The 23,211-nt window shown below is 38.2% G+C and overlaps 2 protein-coding genes across 2 annotated transcripts in view; one reads left to right on the forward strand and one right to left on the reverse strand.

Moving 5' to 3' along the window:
* nt5dc1 (5'-nucleotidase domain containing 1) overlaps positions 1 to 21,697 on the reverse strand; it is a 40,445-nt gene extending 18,748 nt beyond the window's left edge. Inside the window, exons 1-6 of the mRNA XM_030772118.1 lie at positions 21,605 to 21,697; positions 20,920 to 21,011; positions 20,400 to 20,471; positions 19,890 to 19,999; positions 19,485 to 19,564; positions 19,298 to 19,379 (exon numbers count right to left, since the gene is read on the reverse strand). Of these exons, the coding sequence (XP_030627978.1) occupies positions 19,298 to 19,379; positions 19,485 to 19,564; positions 19,890 to 19,999; positions 20,400 to 20,471; positions 20,920 to 21,011; positions 21,605 to 21,697 (529 nt within the window). The remainder of the gene's footprint in view (positions 1 to 19,297; positions 19,380 to 19,484; positions 19,565 to 19,889; positions 20,000 to 20,399; positions 20,472 to 20,919; positions 21,012 to 21,604) is intronic.
* Positions 8,506 to 16,621, forward strand: col10a1b (collagen, type X, alpha 1b). Its single transcript, XM_030771371.1, has 3 exons — positions 8,506 to 8,525; positions 12,320 to 12,429; positions 14,751 to 16,621. The coding sequence occupies exons 2-3, from the start codon at positions 12,321 to 12,323 to the stop codon at positions 16,619 to 16,621; spliced, it is 1,980 nt and encodes a 659-aa protein (XP_030627231.1). The 5' UTR covers positions 8,506 to 8,525; position 12,320.
* Positions 21,698 to 23,211: the final 1,514 nt, after the last annotated feature.

The following is a 23,211-nucleotide window of genomic DNA, read 5'->3' on the forward strand; positions in this document are numbered from 1 at the left end:
CTGATCTTCACATCAGAATATATTTGAACTGAGATTTTAGTTTATACTTATTTTGTTCCAAACTGCAGTTTAACCATCAAGTGAAGCACCACAAACTGCAATTACAAAAGTAAAACAGCAAAAACATAAAAGACAGTACAACTACTCAGAAAGAGTAACATAAATATAATATATCATGTCAACATTGCGTGCTGTAATTTCTTTCACAGGAAATGTGTTGATGTAAACCACTTCTTCCCTGGATTTCAGAGGAGACACATTCTAAGGATCTCAGCCCATCAAAGGCAACGTTTTCTCAATGAGGACACATAGCTCCAGACCGTGGCTGATTTGGTGACCTTTACCTTCCTAAGCCAGTTCAACTTTGGGCTTGGTTACATTTGGACAAATGCAATTGGACAAAGCTGGGTTCTTCTTATTTTGGTTGAATGTAGAGTGATACGCAAATTTTCAAATACTTAAACTGTAACTTTGTTTACATTTTATGCGTAACAAAATCATTTGCTGGTGTTACCACTTTAACAAGTTAGTGCCAACACTGTTAGAATCTAGAGTTTTAAGCCAACACAAAAGCACAAAGCACTTGTCACTAACAATACTATCAGAGATTTGGTTGAAACAGCAGGTTTAAAACCACGCTAAAAATCTTTTAACAATTAGGAAAGGGCCACTGACTCAAAACATTGTGCGAACTTAATTCCACCTGCTTAACTTCAGTCTGGATAGCGTGGCGTACAAAATCTTGGTCTACTGTGTTAAGGGGTAGACCGTAAATGAAAGTTACAGCTGTGACAAAGATACTGCCTACAAATTTTCCACAATGGAACTAACATGCTCATAAAATAAGCAGTCATGAATGACATCATTGGACAAGTTTAACATGAAGTCGTATGAAACTGCAAAACATGAGAACTGTTGCCAGGTCAACCAGCATTGTATATGTCCAAGCAGAAACTGCAAAACAGAGATCAAAAGAAGATGGTTCTGTGCGTGTGTGTGTGTTAAGAAGTACATGTAGCTAATAAAGTGGCTTAATAAATGTCAGTCAACCATATTACTGTTAAACATACAATCACACCTTTCAATTTGCCAAACATCTGTATATGTTTGTCCATGTGTGTGTGCATATATATATATATATATATATATATATATATATATACACACACACACACACACACACACACGTGTGTGTGTGTGTGCGCTAGTCTTTCTCTAAAAAGTTATTGTATTACTTAGATTATCAGTGTTTCAGCTGTGTATGTGTTTATACAGACAAACAAATCTCAGTCTATTGTTGAGAATGAAGAACTAAAAAGGAAACCTAAGATGGAGATAAACAAAGTTTGTGATGCCAAATCTTTCTCATTCCAGCTGTGGCCGAACAGTGTGGACAGTTCCTAAGAACAGGCAGTGCACTCTGTGTGCACTGACGGTACTTATCTTTGGTGAGGAAGTCGCTAACCCAACAAGTAAGTGGCACATCTATGAAGAGTGTGCAATTCGCCTAAATTCGATGACCTTAAACCACTTGTGCCACACTAGGGGACACTGCTTAGCCATCATGATTCATCCTCTGCCACAAAGAATGGCTCTAAGATAAATATAAATAGAGGAGAGATGTAAACAAAGTATTCTATAATTATATGTGTTCTTCCCGCATGGGTTTTAGGGTGGACCACTCCAAAGCTTCCTGAACGATTTTGCATAAAGAAAGTGTCAACAGGACTAACTTTGCACGTCAACGGAATTGACACGCTCGATGATATATGTCAAATGACTACAGCTTTATTTTTCAGATCTGTTCATTAAACAAGACAGGAACAAGCTAAAACATGGTTCATTTAACACATACAAAACTGTGCGTTCACACGCATTCAGTGTCCACAAAATCACATTCGGTATTTTTCTCTGGCCATTAAAATGTGAGAAGAAAAAAGTATGCCTTGTGCTTCCTTCTCAAAAAATCCTCAGTGAAACTTTCTTCTCATAAAAGTAAACAAGTGAAAATTGAATGAATGATACACACCCCTAAGTCTGAATGACTTCAGCTTTATCAGCAGTCATAACCAGAATGTGGATCTTTTATAGAATACACCAGTGTAACAGCATAGAGCTTGGTGAGGTTGATGAAAACATTCAGATATTTTTGCACCTTAATAAAATGTTCTGAAAAGCATGGAGGGCCATAAACTAGTCCTTATTTAGATTAGCAGACTCACCACAAACCCAGAAAACACCCCAAAGTCAGATTCAGCTGGGCTGAGGATTCTACTTTTTACTGGCAAAATTAAACTCCAACTTTCATGCTTAGGCTGTGTCGGGTCACAGTAAAAGCATTATAAAATAACAGTATTTTTTAAATAAAAATATATTCAGCTTTTCTTGAAAAGAAATTCAAGTTTGTTTATTTTGCATATGACATTTACATGCAATAGCATAGTATGTAATTTTAATTTCTTTTTATTTACTGATTTTGGAAACTGAAAACTAATCAGAGAAATTAGTACAGAATAAGACACTTCAGTCCACATAATAAATGTTTTGAAGACTCGGAGATTGCCCTTCCGATGTTACTCTACTGTGTCCAGCTAAAATATTGTTACTGTATGATACATGAAATCCATCAATGGCACTCCTAATGAGTTAAACTAAACACTGTCTTATTGTAAATATATAAAACATTGTTATATAATATGTTACAGATCACTATTTAACATATTAAATGTAACATATTGAGTTTATATTGGCTAAATTCCCAGTCAGCCAATGCTAACTGGTGGAAAGCAAGTATAAACTGGTACAGCTGGGAGTACTACTATACTTTGTGCCAAAGTGAGTTAAATTTAAACTTAATTTTACAACCCATTAAGAACAAGAACTTCTTTTCAATTTAAATAGCTACAACAGTTCGTATAAATTCATGGTATTACGACCTAAATTCTACTGTGGTTGCTATCAGATTGTACAAATGGCAACCCCAAACTGCTTGAATCACCTGATCCTTAGCATAAAAAGTAGACAACACTAACTGACAGGGAAAAACCTGCCAGCAGCAGCAACTGCCACAAATACACACAGATATGTCTGGGGTAAAGAGCTCAAAGGGAGCCTAATAAAACACTAAGCAGATCGTTTTGTGTTAGTTTCTAAAAAATGCCAAGGCGGAAACCACATTCTGAAGTCACACTGTCATTATTAAATTGGGAGAATGGATTGACCATAGTTAACGATGCCTGTACAGTGGTCATTATAGGACCATTTTAGAGACCAAAGCAATTACAACAGTGACTTGATTCTCTTTTTTTGGATTCCCAGTGACTGGTTTATTCGTGAAAGAAAACTCTCATGGTTAAGGCAGTTTGACTCCAGCACTCATAAATAGAGTTCCTTCAGTAACAGTCCATTGACTCATCTGAGTTTTTCACATCATATAAATGGACATCTCTTGACTTTATATGAAAAGCTATAAAAATAACATACAAATCAAAATCTATAAGGGAGAAGTTAAGAAGTCTGTTGTCTGATTTCAGTACCTCAAAAGACTAAGTGACAGAATCTGATCCCTGTACAATCAGTCTTGGCTGTATTTCAAGGGTCCTAACAATTCTTTGCAATGCATAAAAATAGAGTTCTTTTCTCATTCATATGAACATTAAGCAAACCATCTTCAAAGGGAGCATCTTATTTTGGGTGTCGAAGTCTGTGGAATGACACTGAATTAAATCATCCCATATAAAGGATGGAACAACAACTGATTCTACAAATCACATCTGAATAAAACCACAAGTAGAACTTTCAGAGCAGTAAAGGTGGCAATTCACTCATTCATATCTGAATGAGGTGATAACTAGAAGATGAGCTTTAAGGAAATGTCCAAAGTATGACACTGTCCACTGTGTCCAAAAGGCAATGTGGTGATGAGCATGAAAAGTGGGAATTTTCTGAGGAAGAAGGATAAAAAGACAAAATGATAGAAAAGTTCGACATAACCACACTTCTGAAAAAGCAGGAAAATAGCAGACCAAAACAAAATCAGCCCTATTGCAGACACCTTTGGCGGTGGGCAGAAAATGTGGAGGCGAAGAATTAAAGCCTTCACTCCAACCTTAGATAGTTAACTACCTTCTGAACACAATAGCAGTCTCGACAGCCAAATGCTGTAGTGCCTAAAACAGTACAGTGATGGCTGCTGGACACGTGGAGCACCCATTTAAGGAAACAAAAGAATCTCTACACTATCTTTAAATGTCCTGCACTTTCAGCTCCACCTGCCCATTGTGCCAGAAATACCATGTCTTGTCATTCTCCTTCATGTTTTCAATCACAACATCCAGCTCAAAAGTGGCCTGCAGAATTTGGACAAAACAGATACTGTGGCCTGTGAATGGACCAGAAGAGCAAGACGTGTTCTTGATCAACATCTCAGCTTATACTTGTCTTTCTTGGCTAACAAAGGCCACATAATTTTCTAGTTACATAAAAATTACATAAGCACTGCAACTCAAAAACAACTGGTACCTCAAAAACAACTTTTTGACACAATTTTTATGGAAAGCAGGCAAAATGATGAATTAACACATGATTTAGTCTCAAACATGAAGTTTAGGAGAAGAAATTCAGCAGAGACTCAGAGAAAACTATTTTAACTCCAGCACAACTCCAGGAAAACTTTAACACAGATGATTTAGCACCACTGGCTGCCAGGTAGACAAAATTGTAACAGGTTGATAGAAAATTCTATTTTTACTGACTTAATTAACATGATTGCACCTTATTTCTGGGGAAAGGCTTTCCTATACATGCCAAATTACTATTACTGGCAAAGGGGGAAAAAAAGACAAGACACACACACACACACACAATACAGACAAACACAAAATAAACAAATTTAAACACACACACACACCTAAAATAAAGAATCTGATTCGGGACCTCATTCACACTAATGGTGTGCATTTTCATGTTTGGAGTTCCCATGGTGCTGTGTTTGGTACTAGTTTGTTGTGGCTTTATTATATTACTTTACCCGTTATCTTATTTTAAAATTGTACTGCAAGACAAATTGCCTGTATGAGGACATTAATGTTTCTGGTAAGTACAAATCTGAAGGAATACCAAAAATACCCCTTGGGCAATTAAAACAAATCCATTGTCATCAAAGACAATGCACCAGTATTTAAATATAGACTAGTTACTTCCATTCATATTATTTCCAAAATCAAAAATACAAATAACAAGCAAGGAGCATCCAGAATCTGGACTCTGCTGATGATAACATTGTGCTTTCTGATTTGGAATACACTATCAATGGACCAGGATAAAAGCACACAGTTGACTGTGCTGCATCCTGGAACAGATAAAACTATGAAGCTGCTTTGAGAATAGAGGGACAAAAGGAGGGACTGACCAAATGTCAAACTATAATTACAATAAAACAAACAACAAGCTCTGCTCTATACATTCTCAAGCATTTGCGAAAAAAGACAAGTTGGCTTACATGTTTATAAATCAATATATCAATCTTAAAATACTTTAGCTAACAAAATTCAGTTATTTCAAAAGAACAAACAAAAAGAGAAAAAAAAAATCCTGTCTGTTATTCAGAACAGCAGCCTTAGCCTAACTACTGGTTAAAACAACCTTCCTGAGGCTAATTCCTGGGTTAGCCTTCCACTCAGCCAAAAGTTAATGGCTTGCTAAACTTTTCAGGCACTGAAGGAGTGTAACAGTTCGAGAGGCTGTTTTCAGAGACAGGTGTCTATAGTTTGCTAGCAGCAGCTGATTCACAGTGAGACAATGCTTACATATACAGCTCTGTTCATTGCCTGTGGTGTCTTGTGGTGTCATGTGGTGTCTTGTGGTGTCATGTGGGGGTCCATCGCGACATGAACAAAGTAGTTTCACACTTTTGCAAGGTCCAAACACAAAGCATATCACTTTCAAATACTAAGTGTATCTAACGCTGATTAGTGCTGAACTGCTAATTCATAGAGCTGAATGAAACTAGAGAATAAGCTCTGGTGAGGAAACTAATTTAAAAAAATAATAATATGTGAGGAAAAACTACTCACATCATATGTTCATCATTTTTGATCAGAGATTTTAGGCTCTTCAGCAATTTCTTTATACAATTTCTTTATTATTATACAACCTAAATAATATTAAGTGGATTGCAGTTTTAGGTTTAAAGTCTTAAACTTTGCTTCAGATTGTTCACTAGTAAATGAGATTCCAAGCTGTTTGTCTTTGGGTCTCTGTAATTGTACCCACATTTTGCTTAGAGGGCCACAATCAATCCTTCCATTTATAAAGCTACAAGTGCCTCTTAGTGGCAAATCTGGTTTATTAAAACGTTAAATCTGTATACCATCTACTTCCTTACTAAGACATGCTATCTTTAGTCCCACATTTCCACCCCTCTAAATGGAGAAGTCTCATCAACCTTCAATTACTTTCTCCTTTCTCTGGCATCCCCATGTCACCAGGAGTTTACGGGCAGACAAAGTAAAAGTAGACAAACAACTATACAGAGCATCTGCTGCTTAGAGCTATGGAAACCTTAACAACACCACCCAAACAACCGACCAAAAAGCAACCAGTCTAACCAAGTTAGTCTGCCACAATGTTCAGGTTACGGTCATGTGAAATGCTACAAGTAAATCATGTGATGCCACTCTAGAGGGAGGAATAAGCATGATGTTATCCAAAATCACGCGAAACATGATTGCAAGGTATGCAGCAAAAGCACAAAAGAAGACTTTTGAAAGAACGCTGAGATTCTGTTGCATTTGTACTGGCAAACGTGTAAGAGTTTATGTGCAGGAAGTGAGGCTCCTGTTATCCCCTTATTCTTTGTCCACTTGCCAGGGAATTTCATTATTTTGAAACAAGATTCAAGTTTTTTGGGTTTTTTTAATTGAGAACTGTTGAACAGTTCTTTATTCTACCTCAATATTTTTAACCACAGCAGCGGGATTGGTTTTGAACAGATTATATGTCACAAAAGAGTTATTTAAAAATAAAAAAATAAATAGATATAAAAACAAAGTAACTAAAATGTCTGCCTGTTCCTAAGGCCACCAATATTTAACAAACCACTTCATGTGAATGTGATAAACAGCCATGGGATATTTAAGCAACAAAAAAGTATAGCTATTCATGAAACAATAAATGCCTACAATACATTCTAAAGCTACACTGTATATGTGTACTGTGAATCTTGCCAAAGGACTGAGAACACTACAGATAACCTTTGTTTTAGCTTGCAATGTTCAGGGTTCCTACAGCTTAAGGCAAGTGTTGGATTTTCTTGTGATTTTACAAGTAAACGAACCGGAGCAAAAGCGCGCTTGGAGAAAAGCTTTATTTGGTGGTGGTGGAATACGGCAGCAATAGGTGTACAACGTTGCTTGATGCAAATCAGAATCTAGGTGTTAATGCTAAATTCCCCTTTTGTCTGTGATGGCTGCCATTCGCCCATTACCGGTTGTATTTTGCCTTAATCAATTGCTCTTGGCTCCAACAGTAATGCGGCGCCAAAGGTGTGAAGCTTTCTTTGTATCTGTGGTAATAAGACCATCAGGTTAAACAGTTCTCCTATCATGAACCATGTCTGTTCAGATGTCACTATAATCTTACACAAGTTAGATTAAGTCTTTTTAAGACTTTTTAATGCTGCTAGGAATGAAATTTAAGACCAACTATACAACAACTAAAATATAAATGAAGTGTATTCTTCATACTTAAGCGTAAAATATTTCTGTGTTTTGTGTGGCACAACTAAATTGCATAGGCTTTTAACAGGTCCAACAAAAACTTCTACAACAAAATCCCCCGTGTGCGATCGGATTCTCATTCCCATTTTAATGGCTTGATACCATCCAGTAAGGATAACCTCCCTCTCATTGATAAAAGCAGCAGAAATGGACCAATTTATGACCATCCCTTCGAGATAAAACGGAAAGTTGTTGTCAATTAGTCAATGTTTTATACAACTTTATCAATCTGAGAAATGTTGCGACGCTGTTGAAATGAAATAGTGGCTATTCAAAATATACAACATTCATATTATTCAAGATCTGGACACATCGCTGAGCAGCCAATAGGCATTCTGTGCATTCTTACACCTCTGTGTGTTAATGACAAGCCCGCTGGTTTACAATGAGCGCACTTGAGATCAAGTCAATAATATCAGCTCATACAGGCTGTTTAGTTAATCTACGAAAATACTTAAAATACAAATCATCAATTTGCTTTCTCATGTCTTACCATTTTTGAAAGATTGATTTAATACATTTTAATACTAATTAAGGCCTTATTTTTAAATCAATGAATTCAATGCCTTTTAAGACTTTTTAAGGATATGCGGGAGCCATGAATGTTGAAAAATCTGAACATTGAATGTGAATTATTAAATCATGTCTGGAGCCCATCTAGAATGCAGCAGATTAGGGAGAGCCCAGGTCTGAATTTACTGAGACACATTCTAAATGTAGAATCATAAAAAAGAGACAGCTTAGGACGTTGAAGACTTCTGCAGAACCAAAGCCAAGGTGGTCTCAGTTCAGTTCGTTTCAGAAGGGTCTGAGTTTGTTTAGAGCATTCACATATGCACAAAAAATGCTGACTAATCACTCTGAGTTCGTTTTGACAGCTGAAAATGACCAAATGTGAAAACACCCTGAAGCCCCTTTCACAAATGCACTGCAGCCCTAAGATAATTGGGATTTTAACCAGGGGGCTGTATGTGTGAACAAAAATGTCCGAATCAGTCAACTCTAAATGGATTGGTTTTGAACAGATTATATGTCACAAAAGAGTTATTTAAAAATAAAAAAATAAATAGATAAAAAAACAAAGTAACTAAAATGTCTGCCTGTTCCTAAGGCCACCAATATTTAACAAACCACTTCATGTGAATGTGATAAACAGCCATGGGATATTTAAGCAACAAAAAAGTATAGCTATTCATGAAACAATAAATGCCTACAATACATTCTAAAGGTAGACTGTATATGTATACTGTGAATCTTGCCAAAGGACTGAGAACACTACAGATAACCTTTGTTTTAGCTTGCAATGTTCAGGGTTCCTACAGCTTAAGGCAATCACTCTGAGTTCATTCTGACGGCTGAAAAAGACCAAATGTGAAAACACCCTGAAGCCCCTTTCACAAATGCACTGCAACCCTAAGATAATTGGGATTTTAACCAGGGGGCTGTATGTGTGAACAAAAATGTCCGAATCAGTCAACTCTAAATGGACTGTATTCTACCAGCCCCCTAGGACAAACTCCGTTTTCTCTTTGTTTGGGTCTGTGTGTGAATAGAGCGGTTTATACTACGGAGTATACAATGCGAGCAATTGGGCGTGTTGATGCCGTTTCTAACATGCAACTGTCGCGAAACCAAAAGAATACAAACATTCGAGGGTGAAGCAGAAGGGTCATTTACATGAAGACACCAACGAATACGCCTAACCGGAGAGACAACGAAATTCAGGAACTTCTGTCGGGCCGACGCCAAAATCGCCAGACAAAAGTTGGTAGCTTCATCCACTTTTTTCGACTGGTTGTAAACAAAACACTTCCATTTCCGCAGGGTACTTTTTGCGTCACGTCCTCCTGGCCTTCCTGCACGCTCCACCCAGGCGCCACCCCCCGCCTAAAGCAAACGGAGTATTTCGAGTATGTGTGAAAGCGTCTGACTCGGACTATCTGCTGCTGTGAGCTGCATGTGTGAAAGGACAACTCTGGACATAATGCAAATCTGATTCTGCGGTTATAGGCTGTAGCGCATACGTGAAAACATATGTGATAGCCTGTCCTTGATCCTTTTTTTTTCTTTCTTTTTTTTTTTTAGCAGGGTGAGCTTGTTATTTGTGGTACCACTTTTTTTTGTAATTTTAGTTCTCTCTTAACCTTTTAAGAAACTGGAAACCACATGAGAGGGAGCAATAATTTCCTGAAATCCATTGACATTTAAAAAAGCTCACCTGAATTCAGATTGTAAGAGTACTATCTTATAAGAGACGCCATCATTAAGTCTCATATACAGTGCAAAATATATCTTGTGGTTAGTGCATAAGCTGCCACTGTGCTTTATAAAGAGCACAGAGTAAAGTCACAGGGCATCCAGGGAGAGACATGCTTTGAGACACTGGAGACTTCAACATTTATAAGCACTGACTTCAACTCCTGAAGCTCTGTCATTTAACTAAATGGGGTTAAATCAGGATGGCCACGACTCTGTGGGCTTTCTCCTGTGGGCTATAAAACAGAGAGGTTTAGAAAAAAGATGCACAGAAAATAACGATTAAGGTTTACTGGAACACATGTGCAACATTCTTAGATGCCAACCCATTCCATTCCACAGAAGGAAATCAGGGAAGGAGAACAAAGGAATTGTATTAATATTTCAGTATGAGAAGGACAAAGAAGAGGAAAACTAGTAGAACAAACATTCAAATATAGTATATGTAAATATAGTGTGAAACAGTTCCCTTGTGCTTCACTTCTAGAATAAATAGGTTTAAGGAACATGGTTTAAAAACATGAAGGAACACAGACTGTTGACAAACATCACAAACTTTACTTTTCTGTCTCATAAAATGAGGATTTGCACAGCCTCTGTTGTGCTCTTCCTTTTAAAAATGAGTCACTCTTCTTATTTTGGGCATTTGAAAAAATGCTCTACGAGTACAGTGTCTCACATTCATTGAAAAAAAAATCTTCTAATTTTCATCTAGAAATTTCAATTTCAAAACTAACAAATCCAATGTAGCATACCATGCCTCAAGAAATGTAAGGGAAACTCTACAGTATATATCATTGTGTGTGACATTTTCAAAGCTTGGAGCCATGTAGTAATTTGGGAGCCATGCCTATTCTTCCATGATGACATTAGGAATACCACAGAGAAAAAAAATAAAAAAAGATAATAAATTGTGCAGATAAATCGTATGGGGTGGAGTGAGCATCCATTGAATCAAAGATAATAGCTAATCATAATTGCCGGGTTCTGTTGTTAAACAAACCCAGTGTAATATTTTTTGACACTACACACTTGGTTCAAGATTTTAAAAATAACTTACAGTGTGACCACACTCACAAACACAGAGAGAGGTTCCCACGAAAATGCAAAACAACCTTTAACTCTGCCCTCTGGTGGAAAAGTTTATAGCAGACTTTCATTGTACAGTGGCTCCAAAGTTCCTTTAGTTTATTGAAATAAAAAGGCTTTTGCCACTATTTTCAGTGAGCAGTAAGAAAGACTACAGCAAAAAAAAAAAAAAAAATACAAACACTGACCAAAAGAGCTAGCTAATATTTACATTTTATATACTGTCATTTTAAGAGCTAGTTGTGGCTATTCAAGGCTTCCACCTGTTCAAAGCAAAATATTCAAATGTAAAATGAACAAACACCAATATGAACCCAGAAATTGATTACAGCAAATGAATAATTTGACAAATAAAAAAATAAAGTACAGATGCACAGATATTTCTGCCTTATTTACTCATAATGCAAACTCTGACTCCAGAGAGTACATATAAGGTTGACATCCTTACGTTTTTGTTTTTCCTGTCTTTTCTTTTTTTTTTTCTTTTTTTCTCTTGTGGCTGTGCAACAAAGATAATCATGGGTCTGAACTATAGGAGCAAGCAATCATCTTCAACTGTCATGCCTTCACAAGGGACATCACACCCCTCATTAAAGCTGAGAGGGGGGGAGGAGCTAGTACTGTAGGTAGCTTTAGTGTTATTCCACAGAGATAGATTTAGTATAAATAGGCCCATTACAACAAGAAACAGCAGCAGCTCCTCGGACAGACTACAGATCTAAGGATATACAGCTCCAGCCGGGACAACAGCCCCGACCCCTCTGCTTTTTTGGAGCTAAAGCCTGCTGGTATGTTTGCCCACAGTGGCTTTTCTCTCAAAGCATGATGCTGCCTGGCTATTGTGGTGTGGGGTCAAGGGATGTAAATCTTTGGGTGACCATACTGGTAGAGCAGAGCTTTGAGTTTTGTACTTTTTAAATGGCACAGTGGGGTGGTCAACTACACAGTAAGGGCACAGATATCGCATACTTGGAGAGGCACTATATTATTGGCATATTTCTGACATTTCTGCTGAAAACTGAGATGTTTCTGTGCCTAGAATACCATCACTGTATTCTGTCACACAGTAATAAAACTTTAAAAGCTTTATTTCTTTCGATGAATCAAAAATGACATCAAAAAAAGTTCAAAGCTTTGCATTACTATACAGGGTGGCTAAAAGTAACATCTTTTTACTGGCAGGTTTAGCTTCAGAGGATGGATCTCCGAGTGACAAGCGTTCTACTTCTCCTGCTGGCTTTGGCCGAGGCAACTCCTGAAAGATACTACCATGTGAAGAAGCAGCCCTATCCTTCAAAGGTTCACAGTAGGTCTACACTAATATAATCATGCATTCTCTGCACAGACACTTTCAAAATTTAACTGGCTGACTTTACCACAGCCAATCAGGAATGGAGAGACAATGTGTGCATCTTGTGATTCAGCAAAAGCCTTAGGGATAAAACTTTAGGCGTGCACAGGTTAAAATACCAAGATGCAAATGTCTCCTTTTTGTCACTACATTTGAGATTAAGACATTAGTATGGTATATTTAAGAGACTACAACAGTGATTTTGTAATAATTATGGTAAATACTCAGAGTATTCAGTATGTATAGTGAGTAATTATGCAGGATTATCATCACAGATGTCAACAGCCTGGAAAAAGTTAACACGTAGCACAGATACAATAATAATCTCAGTAAGAATAAATAAAAGTTTGACTTTGGTGAACTGATGTAAAAGCTACTTCATCTACCTAACTTAAAATATACCTTTAACCACCCATTTTAAAAATATAAGGCAAAATATTGATATCATGCATGAAATGTTGTTCCATAAAGATAACTGCTTTTGAAAAAATTGTAAATATATATTCGTGGGTATCACAGTCATACTACAGAACAACCACAGATCCTTCAGCAGTGAAAGGCAAAAAAAAACAACCATTTCAGCAATCAAACTGATCTCGTCATAGACCATTTTATGACATATGTAAAGCAGCAGTCTGTTAAGGCACCTACCTCTTCTCTAAACTGCCACCCAGGATGCAGTGTCAATTGAAATACAGTCTTCCTGAACGGGACTTCGGTATTTATGGCTATTCAAGGAGTCAGCATGTAATGTATTTGACATCAGTTATTATGTGGTTTGCAAGGGAAGTTTACTACTTCATATACACAAGGTCTTTCAACTACGGTTTAGTTCTGATAAATCTCCAGAACAGATGTAACCACATAACAGAAGGCACACCCAGGCAAACCACTTTGTAGTGTTAAATTACACCACTGTTTCAACGCTTAAAAGTAACCTTAAAATAATTCAGAACAGAAAGCACTCTGGCTGGGAAACCCTCAGGAAACAGAATATTTGATTGAATTACTTTTTTTTACAAAATGTCAAACATCAGGGAGTGTTATCCAGTGTAAGTGCAACGTGCTTGACTCCTCAATATACTGTGGTAAGGTGTTCACTTTTCAGTTCACCTTCATGTGAATTTTGATTGTCAAGTAGTATCAACTCAGGTTTGGGAGGTGAAAATTATTACCTGTTAATATGGACTTTAAAAACCCATTTAGGCCTACAGACAACAGTTCTGTGTTCAAACTTTACATTCTACCAGCATGTCTCTAAACAGGGAAAAAAAAGAGAGGGGGAAAAGGATTGTGTTCCCATTTAGTTCCCATCTCTCAAATGAGATATAATCCATCATCTCTCCACATAACATTTTACCATTGATGACTCTGGGTCATACTGCTCTAAGAGACTTTTATAACACAGGGGCTTCTAAAAACACACCATGAGCACCCAGTCTTACCCAGTGTACTTACCATTACTTCAGTATGCTGGAACAAACTCATAACACAAGATATTCATGTCATGAGAAGTTTACAAAATCTTCTCATGACATGAATATCATTCTTATTCATTTAAACTTATTTAATCAAAACAAGAATCAATCAATTTGGAGCCATTGGTTTAGTTGTTAAAATGAAAGGATATTCTGTCTGTAAATTCTCTCCTCATAATCTTACAACTAAATTCTTTACTGGCACAGCATGATGTAGTAGCAGAAAGAAAACCATTCAGGTTGTGCAAGGCTTAAATGATGCACAAATCAACAACTGATACTTAAAGAGAACAATCATTTAAAGACACAGATCCAAGGCGCACTGGCAAAGGTTCATATCTTCAAACCACAGTGAAGTGTTTCTGCCAGTATTAACTTTTCATAAACACTTCAATCATCAACTAACAAGAGAACAGAAACTCTCCAGCAGAGGTTTTTAAGTCAGGAAATTCATTAAATGTCCATATGATGGTTTAAAATAATAGGTTAAAATAATGTTTCTTAATAGGTTTCGATGAAAAACTCTGGGGAGCAAACAACTGGCAGGCCAAAAAATTCAACTGATAGTCATAAACAGTTTCACTTGTTATCAGTGCCTATCCTCAAAAATACAATAGTTTACCACAATCTCAAATTCTGAGAACTTAAATATCATCAGTGATAAATTCATAACACAAATGGAGATCTGTGGACAAAGAGTGGAGAAGTGTGAGACAGCCTTGATTAAACAATGAGAAAACAGTGTGAAAATAGCATGATGTTTTCTACACCAGCTGAGACATACTATTCTTGTTCAAGCTGTTTCAGGTGAGCCAGGTATACCAGGCACCCCAGGTGAACCAGGACCACCTGGACCCCCCGGGCCCCCTGGAGCTCCAGGAAAGAGTGGCATGGGACACCCTGGACCACAAGGCCCACCTGGACCACCTGGCCCATCTGGCTATTCAGCACCTGGCAAACCTGGCACCCCTGGTGGACCTGGGAAACCAGGTCTCAACGGAATGCCAGGTGAGAGAGGACAGCAAGGTCCAGCAGGACCTCAGGGTCCAAGAGGGGCACCAGGAGCTCCTGGTAGCCCAGGACCTGCTGGCATCTCATCTCCAGGAAAGCCTGGTCCACATGGTCTACCTGGACCAATGGGACCTAGAGGAGAGCCAGGTCTGAAGGGACAGCACGGTATTCCTGGCCTGCCTGGCCAAAAAGGAGATCCAGGTCATGGCATTCCAGGTGCACCAGGCAAAACAGGTCCCATGGGACCAATGGGTCCTGCTGGACAACCTGGTCAACCTGGAATTGGAAAGAGCGGCCCACAAGGATTCCCTGGTGAACCTGGAAAGCCAGGTTTGCCAGGTAGGGATGGGGCTCCTGGAGCTATGGGCATGCCAGGTGCAAAAGGCCACACTGGTGCACCTGGAGTAGGTGCACCTGGAAAACCCGGTCAAAATGGCTCTCCAGGTATGCCTGGACCTATGGGAGCAAAGGGTCCCCAAGGACCAGCTGGCCAACCTGGAGCTCCAGGTTTGCCAGGAGTGGGAAAACCAGGAGTGCCAGGAATGCCAGGGGAAAGAGGAGGCCCAGGTTCACCTGGGACCACTGGTCAGAAGGGTGAGCCTGGACCAACAGGTTTCACTGGTCAGCCAGGTGCTGTTGGACCTATGGGTCCTGCTGGTCCTCAGGGTGCTAGGGGATTCCAAGGAGAGCAAGGGGCACAAGGGCCTAAAGGTGATATTGGTTTAATGGGGCCACCAGGCCCAAGAGGTGGAAAGGGTGACCAGGGAGCACAAGGTTTTGCAGGGAAACCAGGAATTCCTGGAGCTATTGGTCCACAAGGTGCAACGGGTCCTCATGGGCCTCAAGGCAGTAAAGGGGAGCCAGGCTTTACAGGTGCACCAGGCATTCCAGGCTCTAAGGGACCACCAGGAGTTAAGGGGCATCCAGGGGCACCAGGACTTCCAGGGGAGAGGGGGGACAATGGTATTCCAGGGGCAAGAGGACCAGTCGGACCAGTAGGTCCAGCAGGTTCCCCAGGTCTTAAAGGTCATCCAGGTCTGCCTGGGCCTCCTGGCCCACCAGGACTTGTGGCTAAGGGAATGAGTGGACCTCAGGGCCCTCCTGGAATTCCAGGAGCCAGAGGTCACGATGGTCTCCCAGGTCCAGCTGGACCACCTGGTCCACCTGGTCCCCCAGGAGAGATAATTTACCATCATGAGAAAAGCATGCCAATTAAATCCCATGAGCTAGTAATGCCTGTTAGTCATGAGTTGATGAAGGCTCCCATGTCTGCATTTACTGCTCTATTGACAAGGGCTTATCCAGCTGCAGGAACTCCCATTGTATTCAGTCAGATCGTGTACAATGCAGAAAACCACTATGACCCTAACAGTGGAGTTTTTACCTGCCAAGTCCCTGGAATCTACTACTTCTCCTTCCACATGCACGTCAATGGGGCAAATGCATTGGTGGCGCTTTACAAAAATAGTGAGCCTGTAATGTTCTCTTATGATGAGTACAACAAAGGTTTCCTGGATCAATTGTCTGGCAGTGCAGTCCTCCTGTTGCATACCCATGATACAGTATATATCCAAGTCCCAGATGACCAATCCAATGGCATTTATGCTGATGACAATGTCCACTGTTCCTTCTCTGGGTTCTTGATTGCCTCAACGTGATACGTACGCTAATAATAACCTCAAGCTCTGAAATTTAGGAGCTACTCCTCTAACCAAGCCCCATTCAACCTCACAACCATTAAGTGGAGGATTTTTTTCTTTTTGGAAAATACCAGTATAATAGTATAAGCACTTTTGTGCATTGTTTCAGTAGTTTTGATTCCCAGAATGAATATCTAAGAAAGGTATGTTGAAATGACAGAAAACTTTTATCAAAGAAACTTGCAATAGAAACAACAAAAACAAGATAGAACATGACAGCATTGTTGTTTTTCATTTTGCCTTACAATATTACTACTTCAAAATGTGACTGACAAAATAATTGGTCCATGGTGATAAATTGACTGAGGTGCTATTTTATAAAACGGTGCTCTGTTGATGCCTTTAAAAATGGCATATGGTTTCTGTTTTGAGTGTCTTTGAGAGATACCAACTATAACTTTTTTTTTTTTTTTCAAATCAATAACCTATTTCCACAAGCAGCAAAAATGTAAGCGTGCTAACTGATATGAGCGGGAAAAAAACAAATAAAATTTAGTTTGTTGTTTGGGTATGATGTAGTATCTCTCAAGATGTCTTACACCATGTACAAAATAACGACCAAAATAAATAAAATTCTAGTGCCACCCTGTTTGTTTTCATCACTGAACTGAGTGCTTTGTTAATGTCTGTCTCTTGTACACAAAGCATTAGAGACTAGTATACTACAGACTAGAGTAAGAACATTTTTGGAAGAGCAATTTGGTTTAAGATCATTCTCAGTTACACGGCTTCTTAGATTTCATAAGCAATGGATTTTCAGTTTGTTAAATCAATAACTGAATAAGCTGAATAACTGAATAACAATAACTGAATAACCATATATTACACAATATCAACAGGTTACTGCAAGTCACCCTCCAGAAAATGCGAGAATAGAGAGGCAGTTAAATGCATGTAAAATGCATAAAAAAATCACATCAGTGTGATGGCTTTATTTTTTCCCCCACATTAATTTACTTTTATTACATTTACTCAAGGCCAGTGCTAGCCCTCATGAGACCTCAATCAGTATTTGTTAACATAAATTTAATATCATAACCAAATATCAGTGGAATCAGGTATAAAGCAATTGTCCAGTTTTTCTAAGGAGATGGGGAGCATTTTCATTCTGCCTCACTGAAGCTACTTAGGGTACATTAACATATAGCAGGTAAAAAAAGGAAGACTATGCCTTCAGCTGAAACAAACTGTTTTTTTGGTTTTTTGATGGATAACACTGATGGACAGATGATAGACAAACAAATTAACTTCATTAAATGAATACATAAATTAGGAACCAAACAATACTGCCTAATAATTAATGACTAACAGGGCTTAAAGTAAGGAAAATTTCTGTGCCTGAAATGTGTTCAGGGGCCATGAGAAAGAATGGAGGGAATGGGGCTCACGAAATAAAGAAGTTAATTAATTGAAAATGAACATGTTTATTACCACACCTGATACAAATTACAAACAATAATAAATTGTGCAATAACAAATTGTGCAAAACGAACAAAAAGGTAAAGTGCAGTGTCACTGTTTCCTGATTCGTTTGGGATTGTAAATGTAATTCTGAGCCGATCTAAGCCAGTCCATTTCAACGGGAGTCTTGGGGCTCCTAAGGGGGTGGAGGAGCCTCTGTCTCCACTTGTTTCCTCTATCCAAGTCCATCTCCATTTATTTTTCACATATCTGTCAACTACGGGTGTGTTTGAACGAGGTTTAATAAATTTCGTTTCCATTCTTCACCAAAAGACATTACATTTTGTGCGCGTGATTTGAAGTGTTGATGATGGCTGAACGTGATTGGATACCGAGGCTACTGTTATACACTCAAAATGAACAAAATATATGCACACAAACAAACGTAAATGGAAGACATTGGGGATACTTTGGTGGTATAAGATGCTAAAAACATCTGTAGGCTAAGCCAGATGGATGACGGCTGTGGCACATATCCTGACCCGTTTCAGAAAGACACCAAATCTAATCGTTCCTAAATGTGAATCCTCACATTCACTTGAAAGGTCCAAATGGGGGAGAAATGTATTATCTACTCACCCATTCCCCAGTGGGAAACCGTTGTCCGGTAATTGTATCCAAGTCCAAGCACAACTCTCAAAGCCATAAAGAATAGTCTATCTAATACACCTATCTTCCAAACTTTTCAACATACGTTCCGCTGTTGGTCTGTAAACAGCGTATTCGGCATAATAGGCCTACCGCTGTCAGATGATTGCTAAATTAGTCCAAAAGACCAAGACGATGATATGAAAACAAAACAAATAGCCTATTCATTGCAGTGCTTTTTCAAAGTAGCACAGTCACATGCATTATTGAGCTGACGCTTCACTGAGCCACAGTGTAAATAAAGGCTTTTATCAATAAAGTAGGTCCACTTGATTAATACAAAATATAGGGTTCCTTATGGCTATATACATATATACAGCCATACTCTTGCTACGTGACAAAAAAATACACAATATTTTCCAAAGACATAATTATCTGTTTTCGACTCTAAAACCACCGCGGGCCCGTGCTGGAATTCCGGCACAGTGCCAGAGAACTTTAAGCCATTTAACTAATAATAATTAATAAATGTATTTGTAGGAAAGGTATAGTTATGCTGTACTATAAGCAGCATTGTTTACCTACCCCTGAATGCAGATGTGTTGTAGTTGTGGTCAATGGCCGCAACCATGTCTTTCCAAAAGTCAGATGTCACCTCATTACCTCTCTGTTTAAGGCAAACATATGGGGGTCAAAACAAATCAAATAAACTGGTAAAATACACAGATACAAAAATCATTAAATTTTAAAATACCACTATATTTCTATTCACCTTGTGCAACATATCCACTACTTTTGCACACAGAAGGGCTCCGGGAAGGTCAAAATAATTGTCATAGAAATAGTACTTGGCTGCAGGGAGAGAACAAATTAAATAATTAGGAATTAGTCTGCATTCACAACAAACAGGGCCATGAAAATACAAATGATCACATATAAACAGAGACTAATTTAGCTGATATGATTTCCACACAGTGGAATAAAAGTTACAAAAGAGTTCCACAAAATGACACAAATTTACCACAACACAAAGACGAACTACATGAAATGCCTATTTGATAGTATATGAAATGTTTAATGTAATTGGTCTTGTCTGACTACATTGGCTTTTTCTCTCCTTATCCTTCATTATGACTGAAGATTTCAAAGAACTCTTAACATAAAGAGGAACACCTACCGGATCGAGTGTATGAGGTATTGAGGCTATTGAAATGCTTCCACTCCCTCTTTGGGCCATAATGTTTTATAATCTCCTCTGTGCTGAGATCATGTGTTCCATGGGTGGCTCTAAATTTTTTACATGAAAAAAGAAAAAAAAAATAAGAGGATAATAGTTATCTTAAATATATATACACACACACACACACATACATACAGTATATATACATACAAACAAAGATATAATATCCTATTAAAAAATAAATCAATCTCCAAGTATGCTTCCTTTGTTTCCCTGTTTAGTTGTAATTACACTCCTCTATTAGCTTTTATATAAGTGTTTGTTGTAAACACTACCAAACGTAACAGGTCCCCTGTGCCAAAACAGCTGCAAATACTTCATGTCTTTTCAGTAAATCAACATATTTTATTTCTGATAGTGAACCAAAATTCTGCAGTCCTTGGAATACTTTTTTTTTATTAATCAACATTTTGCAGCACTTTCAATTTCCAAGTCAACATGTCATACCTTAAAACAGTTCCATCTTCTGCTAATTTAACTAGATTTCCATCCTCGAGGTCCACCACAAGGCCCTTAAAACTGAACATATATCACACATATTATTATGTTAACTTTTCAAAGGCAATAAATAAAAAATGTGGCTCAACTGAATAACTCACTTTTCTGAACAGAGGCAAGTGAGTATAATATTCATACTCATGCACTACACACTCAAAACTTTTGCCTTTACAGTAAGTCAACACATCCAGAGGGTGAAAAACTATACAAACAACATAAAGAGCATTTTCCATATTGTCTTGTAGAGTTGAAAATAATGTATGAAAGCAACCTTTGGTTTGTTGTCACGCATTATTTTGATGTTCTTCTAATTGTCCTAAATTTGCTTTTAAGAGAACCTCACTCTAATAACTTTGAATCATTCAGCCTCAAATGCAATGTATTTGAAAAAAGAACAAACAGACTTAGAGTAACCATCTTTACTATTAGTTATTTAAGGAACACATTAAACATCTTAAACATAATTCACCAGAAATCCCATGTTGCGGGGGTTAAATTCAGCAGATCCTTGTCATAGCCTTTGTGTTCCACCAAATATCTGGCAAAGCTCTCGTAGATTAGCTGCAACAGTGCATAAAAAGACCAAAGATCATGAACGTTCACGCATTCATCTCTTCTGATGGGATCTTTAGTGGGGCTCGGCACTCGATTAGACTTCAGTTCCTGTTCCTATAGAGTTATTTACACTCATTTCAATGTTAAATTGTGCCGTTTGAAAGCATGCAAATGATATCTATTTGTTCCAGTTGATGATCAATCGGACACTCGCTGTTCAAAGTGCAGAGCGTGCACTACATTGCGTTGCCACAGCTCAGAGCTGTTTGCTTCACACATGATGTTGACAGGGCCTTTCCCAGAGCTCCATCCAAGTGCTGAACATGGACAGCTCAGATGAACCTCAGGGGAACTCTGCCAATTACGCTCAGAGCAAATACATCATCGGTTACTTTTCTGGGAGGAACACAAAGGTGTGTGAGGCGAAGGGGAAAGCTTCTCTGATTTTGTGCGAACTCATAAGTCAGTAAATTATTTTTGGAAAATTAACGCAAGGTTTGTCGGTCGATTTGCAAGGTACCGAAAAGCAGATACAATAGGTTCAATTCCGCTATTCGGTTCACAAGAGTAAAGATGATATGTGCATTAAACCGACTCACCCGAGAGGTCTCCTTCAAATGGTACCGACAGAGTGTGTGGTCTAAATCGAAACCTATCACATCACAATCGAAGAGCGAGAAATATTCACTCATAATGCCGACTTCAGTGAAAAATGGAAGAATAATGAATGCAAACTCGTCCTCTAGATTGCTGACGTTAGTTCTAACAATGTCAACGATGACTCAAGGATGCACAATATTGCTAGCTCTCTGGCGGCAATCTGCAGTGCATTAGTCTGCACCACAACACGTGTGGTAACGTTTCAGTTACAAAAGATGGACGCTAATAAACAGTGTATCACAAATGGTATTTCCTTTTTATATCGTAAAATATACTGGACGGTTCAATTAAGTCAGTAATCTTCTACCAGAAATAGTGATGGTTTTGGTCCTTTCAACTGCTTATTCACGTAATTGTCGCCGGTTTAGTTTTTACAAAGAGATACTTCCGGGTAATCATACCGTAATACCGCATGTCGAGGCGCATATGAAATCAAGCGCGTGCATTGTTCTTTTGATGACGTCAACTCTATCTAAAATACATAAAAATCAATTTTACAGGCATTCTGAAAGAAGTTGTCATGTGTTTCTTCATTGTATATGGTAATTCTTTTATTCATCAAAAAGATTCTTCAATTCCTGGCCGACTCTTCTCCCCCTACAAAACTTAGGGACGAACGACATACTTTCCACATATGAGAGAGAGAGAGAGAGAGAGAGAGAGCGTGTATGTGTGCGTGCGTGCGTGCGTGCCTTTTATAGCTCGTTTTATGTAATGTAACGTAAATACGTGCACCAAAATCTCATGTCTATTTGAGTGTATTCTGAACTTTTCTTGTAGTTACTCGATGCTTAGTGTTTTTTCTGATCTTATTTTGTACAGCATTGTTATATAACGCATTCTAAAATAAAATAAAAAAAGAGGCATTATGAAAATAAATATGTAATAACTCAATTTTACAGTAAGACCTTCAATGAACAACTTTTATGATCTCCGAGGGTTTCAAAAATAAGATTTTGTAGCTCTCAAATTTAAAGATGGGACAACTTTTGTCAATAAATTCAATCAGTGACACGTGTTTTATCACATCTAATACATTTGACTGACTTTTAGGTGAAACAGTATAATCACATGTGGAATATATAGTGTAGGCTGTTGTAATTGGTGTTGGGGAGTAGTGAACTACATGTAATTAAACTAGTAGTTTAAGTACATTTTGCAGTAGCTTGCTGGTAGTTTAATTAAATTCATGTTTGTATAGTGATCCAAGTAGTTTAATTACTTTTTTGCCAATCTTTGTATAGTGAACTACTGAAATTATAAACAATTCTGGGTCAGTTTTTCTCATCTCTGCCAAAAATGTGAAAAGTCTTCATAAAGTTCAACACTGGTGTCCCTGCCCGTGCTGCACGTGAGTGGCGTTTCAGTGCTGAGTGCCAAATGGAACCGCCTGTCAATTAAAAACTTTGAGAGACTGTCATGTGTCATATAAACAAGAGATTCTGCTCTTACAAGTGAAAAGATTGCTTAGTGTTCAAGCTGTTCATACTGTCAAAAAAAGGCGCGAGTTGAAGACTGCTTTAGTTGTTAAGATTGTACAAGTCAG

Source organism: Chanos chanos, chromosome 4, assembly GCF_902362185.1.
Source record: "Chanos chanos chromosome 4, fChaCha1.1, whole genome shotgun sequence".
In the NCBI taxonomy this organism is placed as follows: domain Eukaryota; kingdom Metazoa; phylum Chordata; class Actinopteri; order Gonorynchiformes; family Chanidae; genus Chanos; species Chanos chanos.